At 38.9% G+C, this 17,059-nt stretch overlaps 1 protein-coding gene across 4 annotated transcripts in view; it reads left to right on the top strand.

The window, feature by feature from the left end:
* The window catches only part of CTTNBP2 (cortactin binding protein 2), a 156,459-nt gene that overhangs the window by 107,376 nt on the left and 32,024 nt on the right, over window positions 1–17,059 (top strand). For 3 of the 4 annotated variants that reach the window (XM_082399964.1, XM_082399965.1, XM_082399967.1), the window contains 3 exons: window positions 818–1,093; window positions 3,710–3,805; window positions 5,028–5,107. In XM_082399964.1, the coding sequence (XP_082256090.1) occupies window positions 818–1,093; window positions 3,710–3,805; window positions 5,028–5,107 (452 nt within the window). The remainder of the gene's footprint in view (window positions 1–817; window positions 1,094–3,709; window positions 3,806–5,027; window positions 5,108–17,059) is intronic. The other variant, XM_082399966.1, reaches the window with a different exon arrangement.

Raw genomic sequence — 17,059 nt, 5'->3', positions numbered from 1 at the left:
GATTAAACACAAGTGGCTCTTGGTAAGCATATAGTTCAGTTCATGAAAACAAGTACATGGGGAGCTATCCACCTGGGAGGGGGCCCTAGTCAGCTGGTGTCACAGAGAGATTGGAAAGATAATTTTAAAAGCTTCTACTGCACTGTTCACCAGTTATCAAGTACTTACTAGTTCTTGTGAGATAGTGTGTTAACAGATAATGTGTTAAACAAATAGTGTGTTAAATCCCTTCCAAACATGAGTTCATTTATTCTTCATAGCAACTCAGTTGTACGTTCCTTCCATTTTATGGAAGAAATTGGGGCATAGAGAGATCAAGGCCATCTACCAAGTACACATGGCTAGTAGAAAGCTGACCCTGAGGCCCAGCCCAAGGTCTGTATGAGTCTGAAACCACTGTCCTAAACACACTGACCTACGCAGCTGTAACCTGCCTTCTTCATGATGTTATCAATGAAGGTGAGGAGAAAAGGTGATATAGAGAGGTCAAGAGAGGGCTCTAGTTTTCTCAGATGCTTTTTGAAAGAATTTGAGAACCTTGCTGAAGGGAAAGAATCAAGGAAGTAGAACTGGCCAAAGAGACAAGGAAAGATAAACAGTTCAAGCAACATGGTTCCAAAGAAACTGTGAAGAGATGGGGAGACCAAAATTTACTCCAGTAGACGAATATTCAATTGATGATATTTAAAAAAAAAATAGGATAGCTGCCCTTTGCTTTGTTTTTAAAATGTTTATATCTGTTTGTTTTATGTGAGATTTTTGCTGGGTTTTTTCCTGTCAGGATTTTTTTCCCCTAATTCTTTCATTCTTCCAACAGATGCTCTTAAAATACCCTTAAGGATTTCAGTGGGTGAGATTCAATCAGGCAACTACGGTGCCGATGATTTTGAATGTGAAAACACAATATGTGCTTTAAATATTCGCAAACAGACATCATGGGATGATTTTTCAAAAGCAGTGAGTCAAGCTCTGACAAATCATTTCCAAGCAATCTCTTCTGATGGATGGTGGAGTCTGGAAGACGTGACGTTTAATAGCACCACTGACTCTAGCATTGGCCTCGGTGCAAGCAGCGTGCGATCCATCACGTTAGGTATCAGCAGTCCTGCAATGAAGGGAAAGTTAATTTCTGGGTTTATTTATGTTCATGGGCTCCCTAACCTGATACGTAGTTCACTGATTAAATACATTCAAAGCTCACTTGTGGCAGCTGCTGGTGCTGAAAAACTTGAGTATTCATAACGCAACCATTACGTAATGTTGCCTGTTGGTATAAAAATGCTTTTATGCCTCAAATAATACCCAGAGAGTAAAGAACATGAAAGCCCTTGATGAGGCTTTGTGATTGCACTTGCTATTTTGATAAATGCAAGCAACTAACCACATTGCAGCTGCTTGCTAATATACAAGCTCTGAACACAGCTCGAAGTTTGTACTTGGGCTATGCCAGTGATGCAGTAGTGTATGAACACCTTACCTTAGGATGGGAGTCCTAATAAAGTCTAGAGTTAGAAGAAGCACTTGAATGAAGATACAGTCAAAGCTCCCACTTGGGATGAGTCAGGGTGATACCTGCTTGTTTCTGTTTGATAGGACTCCAAAGAACTTAAAAAGATAAGATTTGCTTTCTGGTAAACATAGTAAGTGTACTATAAATGTTAGTTGTCCCTGGTTAGTTTCTCTCCTGTCGAACTAAGAGAACTGACATCTTTGGGGAACCTCCCGTGATGTCAGGACTGTGCTGGGAGCTTTATTTATATACAGACCTTAGTGAGTCCTTACAGCAGGCTCATTTACACATAACTAGTTACAGGTTAACTTGCCTGAGGTCACACAGGACTCAAATTCCAGTCTGTCTGATAGGAAAGCCTGTGTATTTTCAATAGCACCAGGTTGCAAAAGAATAGTCAAGATTGAAGGAAGGGCAATTTTCCCCATGCGATTAATGTATCAGCTTATTATATTAGAAAGTATTTTATTTTGTTCACAAATAATATGCTAAATCACTTTCAAAACATATATTACCAATAGCTTTTAAAGCAAATTATTCGCAACTTAATTTTATGGATCATTGTTATAATCATAAAATAATTATTACAGAAGAATTATTATATAATTTTAGAAGTGCATTAAAAAAATGTCATAAATGATTCTCAGGAACACATTTGCCCAGAAAATGCAGTATTATTTAAGGTGTGGTTCTGCCCAGGGGTCTAATAAACGAAGTCCTCACGGCTATGTTTTGAAGGAAATGGCCCTCCACCCTCAGCCCTCATCCAGCTAATCTGGAAACTGGGGAAGGCAAATGGGTATTCACCAGCATCAGATCCGGGTACTTCCGTGAGCAGTGGCTGCTAAGGCCTGACCGTTCCGGTGTTCATTCTTGTCCCCGAGGTGCGGGGCACCCAAGTAGCATTTCGGATCTAAAAATCATTGAGTTTTGTGGGTAAAGGCTTTCGTTTAGTACCTGGCTGTGGCCAGTTGATAACTGGTAGTTACAGGCATACCTCAGGGATATTGCGGGTTCAGTTCCAGACCACCGCAATAAACAGAATACCCCAGTAAAGCGAGTCACATGTATTGGTTTCTCAGTGCATATAAAAATTATTTATAATGTATTGCAGTCTATTAAGTGTACAATAGCATTGTCTAAAAAAAACTATGTACATACCTGAATTAAAAAACTTTTTTTGCTAAAAAATGCTATCATCTGAGCCTTCGGCAAGTCATAATCTTTTTGCAATAGTAACATCAAAGATCACTGATCACAGATCACCATAACAAATATAATAAGAATGAAAACGTTTGAAATATTGTGAGAATTACCAAAATGTTACACAGGCACAGAGTGAGCAAATGCTGTTGGAAAAATGGCGCTGATAGACTTGGTCCATGCAGGGTCAAGAGCTTTCAGTTTGTAAATAACACAAGCTCTGCAATGGGCAATAAAGCAAAGCACAATAAAAGGAGGTATGCCTGCATACCATTGTTATTATGTATGTATGTAAGTAACTTTATTGATAACCTCAACTGGATTAAAGGGACCAAGGGCAACAGAGAAGCAGTGAGTTACAGGTAGGGTATGCATGTGTGTTGGAGGTGTGCTGAGAATAGGTATTTGAGAATTGATCTGTGGAAGGAAGAGATGGAAACAAGTACTGAGGACTGATACCTCCCCAGAGTGGACACTTACGAAGTGGGACCCTTTTTTGAGCAAGAGTGAGCAGGGGGCACAGACTGTGAAAAGGTTTGCTTTATTCTGAGCCCCTGAAGTTCACTCTTTTTATTAGAATCCAAAAATTTGGTGGAAAGTGGGGCAGGGACCAGATCATAAAGGACCTGTTATCTCATCCAAAGTGCTCGGGCTTTGAGAAGCAGGCACTGCAAGAACCATGAAAGGTTATGATCTGCTTTGTTCTTGAAAACTTCACCCTGGGCATGTTTGGTTGTATTTTCACTCTCCAGGTTTCTTTCAATCCCTTGTAAGAAAAGCTTTGGAGAAGGCTGTAGCTTGAAGGCCTCCTCTTGACCATCCACAAAAATTGGGAGTTAACCCTTTGTGTGACTCTTTCCATAGTCTGTCTGTGTCTCTGACAGCCTAAGCTCTGGAGTCCTTTAGGGTCTCACACAGGAGATCATTCATTGACTCTTATAAGAAGAATTACTTTTAAGCTTTTCTTGATATTTCATTTTATCTTTTTTGAACTAGGAAATGTGCCGTGGTCAGCAGGTCAGAGCTTCACCCAGTCCCCGTGGGACTTTATGAGAACGAATAAAGCAGAGCAGGTCACTGCACTTTTGTCAGGTAAGGGTATTCCAGACTGAGGTGAGGTTGAGAGACTTTGCATCATGAGTGTTTCACAGCACAGGCTCTGAATCTGCATGATTTTGTCCTGTGTCCTCAGGCCATGCATGTGTGACTCCCACTACTAAGTAATTAGATGTTTTTTGAAATGTTTAAGAAGAGGAAAAATCAAAAGTCATGTTTCTTATGCCTGTGGTGACGTCTGTCCTGATCATTGATTGCTGAGATTCTGATTGCATTTCTCTTTAGGAACAAACTGATGTGCTTATAAGAGAGTGACAGATACCATGTTAAGAGCACTGTCTTTCTTTTATTGCTGTCAAGTCCATGTATGACCAATGTGATTATTAGGGTACAGGCTAATTTCAGTGAGCATCTACTCTGTGCTAGGCTCTGTCGTTTACAGCGCAATACAAGTATAAATTCATGTAATCCTTACAACAGCCCAATTAAGATAGGTATTTATTTTATCCTCATTTTACATACAAGGAAATTGAGGCTCAGAGAGATTGATTTTCTTGTCTGAGTACATAAAGCTAGTAAGTAGTATAGAAATTCTCAATTTCTCGGCCTTTAACTCTAAAAGGCTACTTTTATCATCATGCATTTCCCAGATTTGGGAATGGAGCATTTAAAAATTCAGTTTGAACTAATAAAGTTTTATTTTATTGCTTGAATGATACTTAAGTTTAAAAAAAGTGTGAGACCATTCCAGAAAATTCCTTCAGGCTGAAACACCATATTGAGAGAGTGGCTGAACACGGAAGGGGGTCGGGGGCAGGGGACAGAGTTTGGGAATGCACCCGTACATTAATGCTGGCAAGGCTAGAACTTTCTGAGGATTGGGATTATCTCTGATGACATTTGCTTATAAACAGTAAAATATTGAATCCAGCAATCAGAGCAAATACAAGCTATAGTTTTGGAGCCTGGATCTGAATGCCCTGGTAGTGATTGACAGGGGATGGGTGGGCTCCGGGGGAAGGTAGGGGCAGCTGGGAGCTCTTGGGAGGCCAGCGACAGGGGCTCTCAGTAAATACAAAGTGTTACAGTATTTTCACGATGGTAAAGGCACACTGGTGCCTCTTGGCCAAATGTCAGCTCTGCCTACATAAGTCAATAAACATATTGTATCTTTTATGATAGGCTCTTTTATGTTTTGATCATTTATACAGTTCACAAGAAGAGCCCATTTTTCCTTCCGTTTGCTTCTTTCTCACAGGGCCGCAGGAAGGCTGCCTCAGTAGCGTGACCTATGCCTCTATGATCCCTCTGCAGATGCTACAGAACTACCTCAGGCTGGTAGGTGGACCTGCCAAGTGGGGTCTTACACTGCCAGCCCTGACACACACCCTGTGCTCTGACCTCATGACCTTCCTGAACAGCCCCCTCCCTGGACAACTGCTGGTACCTTCCTTCTGGATTTCTGTCACAGTCATCCAGGTGTCCATTGCCAGGACCCAGACACTACCTGTGACCTGCCAAGTGTTTTAATTTGGGCAGGAGGAGGGTGTCTTCCCCTAACAAGGACTTGACATCAAGTAATTGATCATCAATATGGAAGAGAATGACTATAGATTTCAAGATGCCTGGCTGTGAACTTTTATAATTTAAAATTGAGTAAAGATGCTAGCATGAGTTAGTGTATTAATTTGGCCACTTCAACAGAAACAATTGTAGCTTAAACAGTATAGAAGTTTATTTTTTCTCAAACACAGAAGTCCCAGCAGATGAGGGGCCCAGGGAGGAGGAAGGCGCAGGGTGAGCCCTGCGGGTCTTAGCACCTTCCCTCTCCAGGGCTGCTACCCCTGGGCGTCATGTGTGTGGGCTTGGTCCGACAGTCACCACTCCTGCTCTCAGGTTCCAGCCTGAGGGAGGAGAGCGAGGAGGGCAAGTTCCTTCCTTTCAGAGGAGCCGTACACACCTTTACTGCCCACATCCCATTGACCAGAATTTAGACACTTGTCCACGCCTAGTGGGAGTGTGGTCTTGCTGGGCAACTATGCACCAAGCTAAAAGCCGTAGTTCTGTTATGAAAAGGAAGGAGGAGAATATGATTATCAGGAGAGAGTAGTAAATTCTAGATACAAAATGGATAAATTCAATGCTTTGCATTTGTCCAGTACTTATTACATGGCAGGCAATATGAGGTAGAAAACACCATCCATTTTATAGATGAGGAACTTGAAGCAGAGAGGTAAGATAACATGCTCAAGGCCACAGAGCCAGTGAGCGATAAAGCCAGGATTGTGCAAGTCCCTGACACGCATGTGTGTCTCTGTGTGTGAGACACATCTAAAACTAATATTGAAGGTATAAAACATTAAGTAAACAATCATTTTGCCTTAATTTGGAAAGCTTTTTAAAAAATGAATGGGTTTGACCTTTTACAAAAGTTGTTTCTATTAACTGTGAATTGATGTCTTTGTTCCTGATATAAAGAAGTTTTCAAAATTATTCAGTTGATCTCGGGAGGCTCACCATTGGGAATGACCTTTGTACAAGCAGCCACAGTAGCATATAAACGTTCAGAGGCTTTGCAGTTTAGGAAAGATGGTGTCTTCTAAATCTGATACATTCACTCTTTTTTTTGCTTTTGCAATTTGCTTCCTTCGTCTTGAAGCATCACAGTAAGCCTGAGTGTTACACAGAAATGGGAAGGAGAGCTGTCATTTCTTCGCTTCAGTGAAGGTTGAAGTTGTGTGACCAACTGGTTTTCAGGAATGTGAGCCTAGGCTTTCAGTAGGATCAGCTGGTAGAATCAGGGCTTTTCACTTACCTGTTTAGATGATAAAATGACTAGAAAGGTGATGCAGCTGATTATAACTGCACCTTAGCCTTGACTGAGTAGGTCTGTCAAATGAAATGTCTGCCAGTCACGCTATATACGGCACATTCCGAGTACATTTATGTGTGTGCCTCCTAAGGCAGAAAACATAGTTTAGCTTCTGATGACCAGCAAACCAGAGGCTAAATTACTCAGCTGGGAGTTCTATTGTCAATTTATTGAGTATACACAAAGGGCTTTTTTAAATCCAACAATTAACCCTTGGATGCAGATAATGAAAATTTGTCACTCATTAGCAATCACGTTAAAGTGATTCAGGCAATAATAACACAGAATCGTTGTGACTGTTTCTTCTTCCATACAAGATTATAAACCCCTCATGGAGATCAACCATGTGTGATGCATTTTTGTATTCGGTTTAGTTATTTAATTCAGTTGTTTGACACCTGTTTGTTGAGAGCCTCCTAAATGCAACCAATGTTTTAGAAACTTACAGGATATAGCTATGTATACATACGATGCATTCCCTGACCTCATGGAGCTTACATTCTAGTGGGGGGAGACAGATAAAAAACAAATGAATAAATACATCTGTAATGTGATACCCAGTACTAATTATAAATATAAAGAGAAATAAAGCAGATAAGGAGGTAAAGAGCTAATGGAAGGGGTGGCAGAAAACTTTTGAATGGAGTTGTTAGGAAAAACCTTCCTATAATGATATGTAAACAGAAAGCTAGATGAAGTGAAGGTTGTAGCCTTGGGGAGGGTGTTTGAAGCAGAGGGAACAGCTGGTACAAAAGTGTCTAGACTGGCAGTGAGGTCTGAGAGGTGACCAGAAGCCAGATCATGCAGGACCAAGGTGGGGACTTTGAATTTTATTCCAGTTATGATAGGAAGCCACTGGTAGAACTTGAGCTAGAGTGACATATCCACCCGGTGCCACAGTAACTATAGTCATACTGATGTGTCTTTGAATTGTTGAAAATCTATATGATAGATATGCAAACCTGGTAATACCTGACTTTTATTGAGTATTTATTGCAGGCATACCTCATTTTATTGCACTTCACTTTATCACACTTCATAGGCACTGCATTTTTTTTTTTTTTAACAAATTGAAAGTTTGTTGGCAGTTCTGTGTAGAGCAAATCTGTTGGTGCCATTTTTTCCACCAGCATTTGCTCACTTCGTGTCTCTGTGTCATATTTTGGTAATTCTCCCAATATTTCAAACTTTTTCATTATTATTATATTTGTTGTGGTCATCGATCTGTGGTCAGTGACCATTGATATTACTACTACCACTCACTGAAGGCTCAGATAATGGTTAGCATTTTTTAGCAATAAACTATTTTTTAATTAAGGTATGTACATTGTTTTTTAAACAGTGCTATAGCACACTTAATAGACTACAGTATAGTATAAACATAAACTTTAAATGCACTGGAAACCAGAATAGTCATGTGACTCACTTTATAGCGATACTCACTTTATCGCACTGGTCTGGAAGCAGACCTGCAGTGTCTCCGAGATATGCCTGTATATGCCAAGCTCTCTTCTAAGTATATAGATTGTCTCATTTAAACCTGCTATGAGGTAGCTACTTATACCAGTTACTCCCATTTTACAGGTGAATAAACCAAGACTCAAAGTAATTTGCCCAAGGTCCTCAGCAAGAAAGTGGTAGGATCTAAGGAATTGAACCTAGGCTGTCTTCTATTCTCATGCGTGTTATCAGAGTTTATACTAGTTATTAACCTATTGGTTAAGGCCTAATTGTAGTAAACAGTTTTTACTATGTGTGTAAATGTGCTAAATAAAATGTATGTATTAAAGCCCTTATGCAGGAAACCAAACGCAGTGAAACCTTTAAATCAGGCTTTTTGGTTTTGTTTAAATGATGTTAATTTAAAATGCTTTCATTGAATAGTTACATAATACAAGTGAATTTTAAGTCTCCATCCTTGAGTTAATAGGAGACATTTAACTTAATTGAGTTTGAATCACTAATAACATTATAATAGTTGAACTTTTTATTAACTCAAACTTTTCTCTTAGCCAGTTTGCAACTTTTATTAGCTTATTAGTAACCCTGTAAGTTAATAATTCAATGAATGTGAATAATTATTATATTTAGAAAAATACATGAGTAGATCACCCTGATCTGAGCCCTATTTTTTTTTTTTCTTTTTTTTTAAACATCTTTACTGGAATATATTTGCTTTACAATAGTGTGTTACTTTCTGCTTTATAACAAACTGAATCAGCTATACATATACATATATCACCATATCTCCTCCCTCTTCCATCTCCCTCCCACCCTCCCTATCCCACCCCTCTAGGTGAACACATAGCACTGAGCTGATCTCCCTGTGCTATGCGGCTGCTTCCCACTAGCTATCTATTTTACATTTCGTAGTGTATATATGTCCATGCCACTCTCTCACTTCGTCCCAGCTTACCCTTCCCCCTCCCCATGTCCTCAGGTCCATTCTCTATGTCTGCGTCTTTATTCCTGTCCTGCCCATAGGTTCCTCAGAACCATTTTTTTTTCTTTTTTTAAGATTCTATATATATGTGTTAGCATACGGTATTTGTTTTTCTCTTTCTGACTTACTTCGCTCTGTATGACAGATTCTAGGTCCATCCACCTCACTACAAATAACTCAATTTCGTTTCTTTTTATGGCTGAGTAATATTCCGTTGTGTACATGTGCCACATCTTTATCTATTCATCTGTCGATGGACACTTAGGTTGCTTCCATGTCCTGGCTATTGTAAATAGAGCTGCAGTGAACATTGTGGTACATGACTCTTTTTGAATTATGGTTTTCTCAGCGTATGTGTCCAGTAGTGGGATTGCTGGATCATGTGGTAGTTCTATTTTTAGTTTTTTAAGGAACCTCCATACAGTCCTCCATAGTGGCTGTATCAATTTACATTCCCACCAACAGTGCAAGAGGGTTCCTCTTTCTCCACACCCTCTCCAGCATTTATTGTTTGTAGATTTTTTGATGATGGCCATTCTGACTGGTGTGATGTGTAAGACCTGATTGTAGTTTTGATTTGCATTTCTCTAATGATTAGTGATGTTGAACATTCTTTCATGTGTTTGTTGGCAATCTGTATATCTTCTTTGGAGAATGTCTATTTAGGTCTTCTGCCCAATTTTGGATTGGGTTGTTTGCTTTTTTGATATTGAGCTGCATGAGCTGCTTGTAAATTTTGGAGATTAATCCTTTGTCAGTTGCTTCATTTGCAAATATTTTCTCCCAGTCTGAGGGCTGTCTTTTTGTCTTGTTTATGGTTTCCTTTGCTGTGCAAAAGCTTTGAAGTTTCATTAGGTCCCATTTGTTTGTTCTTGTTTTTATTTCCATTTCTCTAGGAGGTGGGTCAAAAAGGATCTTGCTGTGATTTATGTCATAGAGTGTTCTGCCTATGTTTTCCTCTAAGACTTTTATAGTCTCTGGCCTTACATTTAGGTTTTTAATCCATTTTGAGTGTATTTTTGTGTATGGTGTTAGGGAGTGTTCTAATTTCATTCTTTTACATGTAGCTGTCCAGTTTTCCCAGCACCACTTATTGAAAAGGCTGTCGTTCTCCACTGTATATTCTTAGCGCCTTTATCAAAGATAAGGTGACCATATGTGCATGGGTTTACCTCTGGGCTTTCTATCCTATTCCATTGATCTATATTTCTGTTTTTGTGCCAGTACCATAGTGTCTTGATTACTGTAGCTTTGTAGTATAGTCTGAAGTCTGGGAGCCTGATTCCTCCAGCTCCATTTTTCTTTCTCAAGATTGCTTTGGCACTTCAGGCTCTTTTGTGTCTCCATACAAATTGTGAAATTTTTTGTTCTAGTTCTGTGAAAAATGCCATTGGTAGTTTGATAGGGATTGCACTGAATATGTAGATTGCTTTGGGTAGTATAATCATTTTCACAATGTTGATTCTTCCATTCCAAGAACATGGTATATCTCTCCATCTGTTTATATCATCTTTAATTTCTTTCATCAGTGTCCTATAGTTTTCTGCATACAGGTCTTTTGTCTCCCTAGGTAGGTTTATTCCTAGGTATTTTATTCTTTTTGTTGCAATGGTAAATGAGAGTGTTTTCTTAACTTCACTTTCAGATTTTTCATCATTAGTATATAGGAATACAAGAGATTTCTGGGCATTAATTTTGTATCGTGCTACTTTACCAAATTCATTGATTAGCTCTAGTAGTTTTCTGGTGGCATCTTTAGGAATCTCTATGTATAGTATCATGTCATCTGCAAACAGTGACAGTTTCACTTCTTTTGCAATTTGGATTCCTGTTATTTCTTTTTCTTCTCTGCTTGCTGTGGCTAAAACTTCCAAAACTATGTTGAATAATAGTGGTGAGAGTGGACAACCTCGTCTTGTTCCTGACCTTAGAGCAAATGGTTTCAGTTTTTCACCATTGAGAACAATGTTGGCTGTGGGTTTGTCATATATGGCCTTATTTGTTGAGGTAAGTTCCCTCTATGCCTACTTTCTAGAGGGTTTTTATCATAAATGGGTGTTGAATTATGTCAAAAGCTTTTTCTGCATCTATTGAGATGATCATATGATTTTTCTCTTTCAGTTTGTTAATACGGTGTATCACATTGATTGATTTGCAGATATTGAAGAATCCATGCATCTCTGGGATAAACCTCACTTGATCATGGTGTATGATCCTTTTGGTGTGCTGTTGGATTCTGTTTGCTAGTATCTTGTTGAGGACTTTTGCATCTGTGTTCATCAGTGATATTGGCCTGTAGTTTTCTTTTTTTGTGGCATCTTTGTCTGCTTTTGGTATCAGGGTTATTATGGCCTCGTAGAATGAGTTCGGGAGTGTTCCTCCCTTTGCTATATTTTGGAAGAGTTTGAGAAGGATAGGTGTTAGCTCTTCTCTAAATGTTTGATAGAATTCGCCTGTGAAGCCATCTGGTCCTGGGCTTTTGTTTGTTGGAAGATTTTTAATCACAGTTTCAATTTCAGTGCTTGTGATTGGTCTCTTCATGTTTTCTGTTTCTTCCTGGTTCAGTCTCGGAAGGTTGTGCTTTCCTAAGAATTTATCCATTTCTTCCAGGTTGTCCATTTTATTGGCATATAGTCGCTTGTAGTAATCCCTCATGATTCTTTGTATTTCTGCAGTGTCAGTTGTTACTTCTCCTTTTTCATTTCTAATTCTGTTTATTTGAGTCTTCTCCATTTATTTCTTGATGAGTCTGGCTAGTGGTTTATCAAGTTTGTTTATCCTCTCAAAGAAGCAGCTTTTAGTTTTATTGATCTTTGCTATCATTTCCTTCATTTCTTTTTCCTTTATTTCTGATCTGATCTTTATGATTTCCTTCCTTCTGCTAACTTAGGAGTTTTTTTGTTCTTCTTTCTCTAATTGCTTTAGGTGTAAGGTTAGGTTGTTTATTTGAGATGTTTCTTGTTTCTTAAGGTAGGATTGTATTGCTATAAACTTCCCTCCTAGAACTGCTTTTGCTGCATCCCATAGGTTTTGGGTCGTCACGTTTTCATTGTCATTTGTTTCCAGGTATTTTTTGATTTCCTCTGATGTCTTCAGTGATCTCTTGGTTATTCAGTAGTGTATTGTTTAGCCTCCGTGTGTTTGTATTTTTTACAGATTTTTTCCTGTAATTGATATCTAGTCTCATAGTGTTGTGGTCGGAAAGGATACTTGATACAATTTCAGTTTTCTTAAATTTACCAAGGTTTTATTTGTGACCCAAGGTATGATCTATCCTGGAGAATGTTCCATGAGCCCTTGAGAAGAAAGTGTATTCTGTTGTTTTTGTATAGAATGTCCTATAAATACCAATTAAGTCCATCTTGTTTAATGTATCATTTAAAGCTTGTTTTTCCTTATTTATTTTCATTTTGGCTGATCTGTCCATTGGTGAGAGTGGGGTGTTAAAGTCCCCTACTGTGACTGTGTTACTGTTGACTTCCCCCTTTTATGGCTGTCAGCATTTGCCTTATGTATTGAGGTGCTCCTGTGTTGGGTGCATAAATATTTACAATATTATATATTCTTCTTGGTTTGATCCCTTGATCATTATGTAGTTTCCTTCTTTGTCTCTTGTAATAGTCTTTGTTTTAAAGTCTATTTTGTCTGATATCAGAATTGCTTCTCCAGGTTTTTTTTAATTTCTATTTGCCCCGAATATCTGTTTCCATCCCCTCACTTTCAGTCTGTATGTGTCCCTAGGTCTGAAGTGGGTCTCTTGTAGACAGCATATATACGGGTCTTGTTTTTGTATCCATTCAGCCAGTGTATGTCTTTTGGTTGGAGCATTTAATCCATTTACATTTAAGGTAATTATCGATATGTATGTTCCTATTACCATTTTCTTAATTGTTTTGGGTTTGTTACTGTAGGTCTTTTCCTTCTCTTGTGTTTCCTGCCTAAAGAAGTTCCTTTAGCATTTTTTGTAAAGCTGGTTTGGTGGTGCTGAATTCTCTTAGCTTTTGATTGTCTGTAAAAGTTTTAATTTCTCCATCGAATCTGAATGAGATCCTTGCCTGGTAGAGTAATCTTGGTTGTAGGTTTTTCCCTTTCATCACTTTAAATATGTCCTGCCCCTTCCTTCTGGCTTGCAGAGATCTGCTGTTAACCTTATGAGGATTCCCTTGTATGTTATTTGTTGCTTTTCCCTTGCTGCTCTTAATAGTTTTTCTTTTTATTTAATTTTTGATAGTTTGATTAACATGTGTGTTGGCATATTTCTCCTTGTATTTATCCTGTATGGGACTCTGCGCTTCCTGGACTTGATTGACTCTTTCCTTTCCCATATTAGGGAAGTTTTCAACTATAATCTCTTCAAATATTTTCTCAGTCCCTTTCTTTTCCTCTTCTTCTTCTGGGACCCCTATAATTTGAATGTTGATGTGTTTAATGTTGTCCCAGAGGTCTCTAAGACTGTCCTCAATTCTTTTCCTTCTTTTTTTTATTCTGCGCTGTGGTAGTTATTTCTACTATTTTATCTTCCAGGTCACTTATCCTTTCTTCTGCCTCAGTTATTCTGCTATTGATTCCTTCTAGAGAATTTTTAGTTTCATTTATTGTGTTGTTCATCATTATTTGTTTGCTCTTTAGTTCTTCTAGGTCCTTTTTAAACGTTTCTTGTATTTTCTGCATTCTATTTTCAAGATTTTGGATCATGTTTACTATCATTATTCTGAATTCTTTTTCAGGTAGACTGCCTATTTCCTCTTCATTTGTTTGGTCTGGTGGGTTTTTACCTTGCTCCTTCATCTGCTGCATATTTCTGTGTCTTCTAATTTTGCTTAACTTACTGTGTTTGGGGCTCCTTTTCGCAGGCTGCAGGTTCGTAGTTCCCATTGATTTTGGTGTCTGCCCCCAGTGGCTAAGGTTGGTTCAGTGGGTTTTGTAGGTTTCCTGGTGGAGGGGACTAATGCCTGTGTTCTGGTGGATGAGGCTGGATCTTGTCTTTCTGGTGGGCAGGACCGCATCCGGTGGTGTGTTTTGGGGTGTCTGTGACCTTACTATGTTTTTAGCCAGCCTCTCTGCTAATGGGTGGGGTTGTGTTCCTGTCTTGCTAGTTGTTTGGCGTAGGGTGTCCAGCACTGTAGGTTGCTGGTCGTTCAGTGGAGCTGGGTCTTAGCATTTTGACGGAGATCTCTGGGAGAGCTTTCACCGTTTGATATTACGTGTATCTGGGAGGTCTCTGGTGGACCAATATCCTGAACTTGGCTCTCCCAACTCAGAGGCTCAGGCCTGACACCCAGCTGGATCACCAAGACCCTGTCAGCCACACGGCCAGGTACATGGGCAGTTTCTTGCCTTTTGGGAAGTCTGAGGTCTTCTGCCAGCGTTCAGTAGATGTCCTGTAGGAGTTGTTCCACATGTAGATGTATTTCTGATGTATTTGTGGGGAGGAAGGTGATCTCCAAGTCTTACTCCTCCTCCATCTGGAAGGTCCCTCAAGCCCTATTTTTAAATGTAGAACTCTGAATCCCCATGGACAGAATTCTTGAGAATTATATTGGCTGTCCACTCAAATATGTGCAATGCTCATCATGAAGAATCATCACTAGGAGAGTCTACTTAGCTTCTTACATTCCCAAAATAAGTTTGCTATGTTCCCATAGAAGTAATGTTGTAAATGATGGTTACGTATCTAAGACGGCCCACAAAAGCTTATCAACCCCTTTAGCAAATGACCCAGTTTAGCCTGACCTTATTCAGAGCATGGAGGGGCAATGGTGGGAAAGGTCCTAGTGGAAGAAGGAAGCCAGTTCCCTGTTATGAGGAAGAGGTGATTCCAACACCAGTGGATCCTTGGCTTCCCTGGCTACAGTGCAAGAAGATTCTGGCCAGTAGGGCAAGTGTCAGCCCAGAGGAGGTCTGGAGCAGGAAGAGTTCATGAGTGCCAGAGGTGAGGTGACAAGGGGGAAATTATATCCAAGAATTATATCTTATAGTTTTACTTTTTAAATAGTTATAACACCCAAGTTACTGCTTCTCTGTTAATAAGTGAGGGCCTATCTTTATTTGAAGTTAGTAACCAAGTCTGATCTTGGCTTTTATGGTTTCACTAAGCTAATTTTAAAAAGCATATAGTATGGGTGTCCCTCTGTGTGTGAACTTAATTTCTCTTGAATTCCATTATTCTCTTACACCTATTCTATAAAGAGGGACCTCAGCAAATGCCTAAAACCCCTAACATGAAAGACTCTGGTTTTGTGTATCCCTGATGCTGGATGTGCCAATATTGTTTGGGGGGATTTTACATGAATAAGTTGACAGTAACTGTATTGTATGTGGCTCTAAAGTCATATATAAATCAGTTCTTTAAAAATTAAGTTCCAGAAGAGGTTGGAATGAACATCTTAGCTATAAAGCATGTCCCTTTATTCTATAACCATTCCAATTTTATTAGCTTGGTAAAGACCTTTTATTTTTCATTCTTTTTTGAGTTCAGCATCTCAACACAACTTGGCCTAAAACCGTCTCAGGGTAGTAGAAGCTTTTCCTCAGACTCTGACAAGTGAAACTCCAAACAAAAGTTGAAGTTTATTGCTTTAAAATAATGCCACAAGTCTGAAAACACATTGCAGGTGCTACATTGACCCTAGTGGAGACGATAGCTCCTCTGGTAAACTCCTTTCTGCAGAAAAACACTGTGGAGGGAAAAAAATAAAGGGATGGATGGGATTTTGTGGAGGTCATTGTTTCCATTTAATCCAGAATTCATTTGCCTCACAAAGCACTAATTGACTTGTGATAAGAGCTTCCTGAATAGGCTGTGAAGACACAAGAATAAAAGGGATTGGTACCAACTGTGATAAAAAAGCCCAGTGTCTGTTTCCTAATGAGCAGAAATGTCACACTGTAAGCATGCACTTAGAAGATAATTCTGGTGACTACAATTCACATTTTAGAAGTTGAATTTGTTTTTCAAAAAATAGATCTCCTTTCAACAGAATTCAAATATTTACCTCCTCCTCCCCCCCAAAAATCTGTCTGCCTTCCTGTCTGTCCATCTATAATACCTACCTACCTGTCTATCTTTAGAGCCCTCTGCTGGAAGCATGGAGCATGTATATTTATTATACCTCAGATCTTGCTATTTGGAGAAATAATATGGTAGCACTAGAACAGATAAATATGTTTTCCTGGCATAGCTTTGCATGTTTGCACCAGTCTCAGTAGAGCAAAAGACTTCCATAATTAATTTTTTGTTCAGATCTTAAATGGTAACCAACACAACTGTATCATTTGATGAGGTAGAACAAAATACCATTAACAAAAAATTGATAATGCCTGAAATGAGTAGAAACCTACTAATAGGATGCATGCATTAGAATGTCTGAATGATCGGGAAGTCTTTTACCGTGATTTACTTATTGAATTCATTTATTTATATTTTACCTTATTCCAGAAAGGATAATAGAGTGTGTGAACAGAAATGCTTACTGCTAGTGAATGGCCTTTCAATGAAATTTTAAATGGAATGTTTAAAATTCCTGTCTTTCCTGAGAACCGACAATCTGAGAAAAAATGAGGTGTTGGAATTGAAGACAGCTTATCTATGAAGTTGGGTCTCTTGCTGTTATATGATTTCAAAATCAATCTTAAGAAAATGTAGGCAGTTTGACACGATGGCTATAAAGAGCACTCGTGTTTTCAAAAGTGAGACAGGACTAAATAGCAGTGCTAGTTGAAAATCTCAGGGCTGGAATATTCAGTAAATCTTGAAAAGCTGTATCCTGTTCCACTGGTGTGAAACAATCCATTCCTTGTGAGAGAATTTCTACACTGTAAGTCATGGCAGTTTGGGATTAATTTGGAGAGCTCAAGATTTCTGGTTTAAAATTGTACCTGGCAAGTACCTAACACACAAGTTCCCACTAAAGTACTTTTTAAAAGTGATAAAACTTCACAATAACAGAAAACTAGAACTGAGGTCTTCCTTTGT

The sequence above is a fragment of the Balaenoptera borealis genome (assembly GCF_965194805.1).
Source record: "Balaenoptera borealis genome assembly, chromosome: 7".
NCBI classification, from domain to species: domain Eukaryota; kingdom Metazoa; phylum Chordata; class Mammalia; order Artiodactyla; family Balaenopteridae; genus Balaenoptera; species Balaenoptera borealis.
Note: the sequence above shows the minus strand (reverse complement) of the source record. Positions and strands in the feature narration are given on the sequence as shown.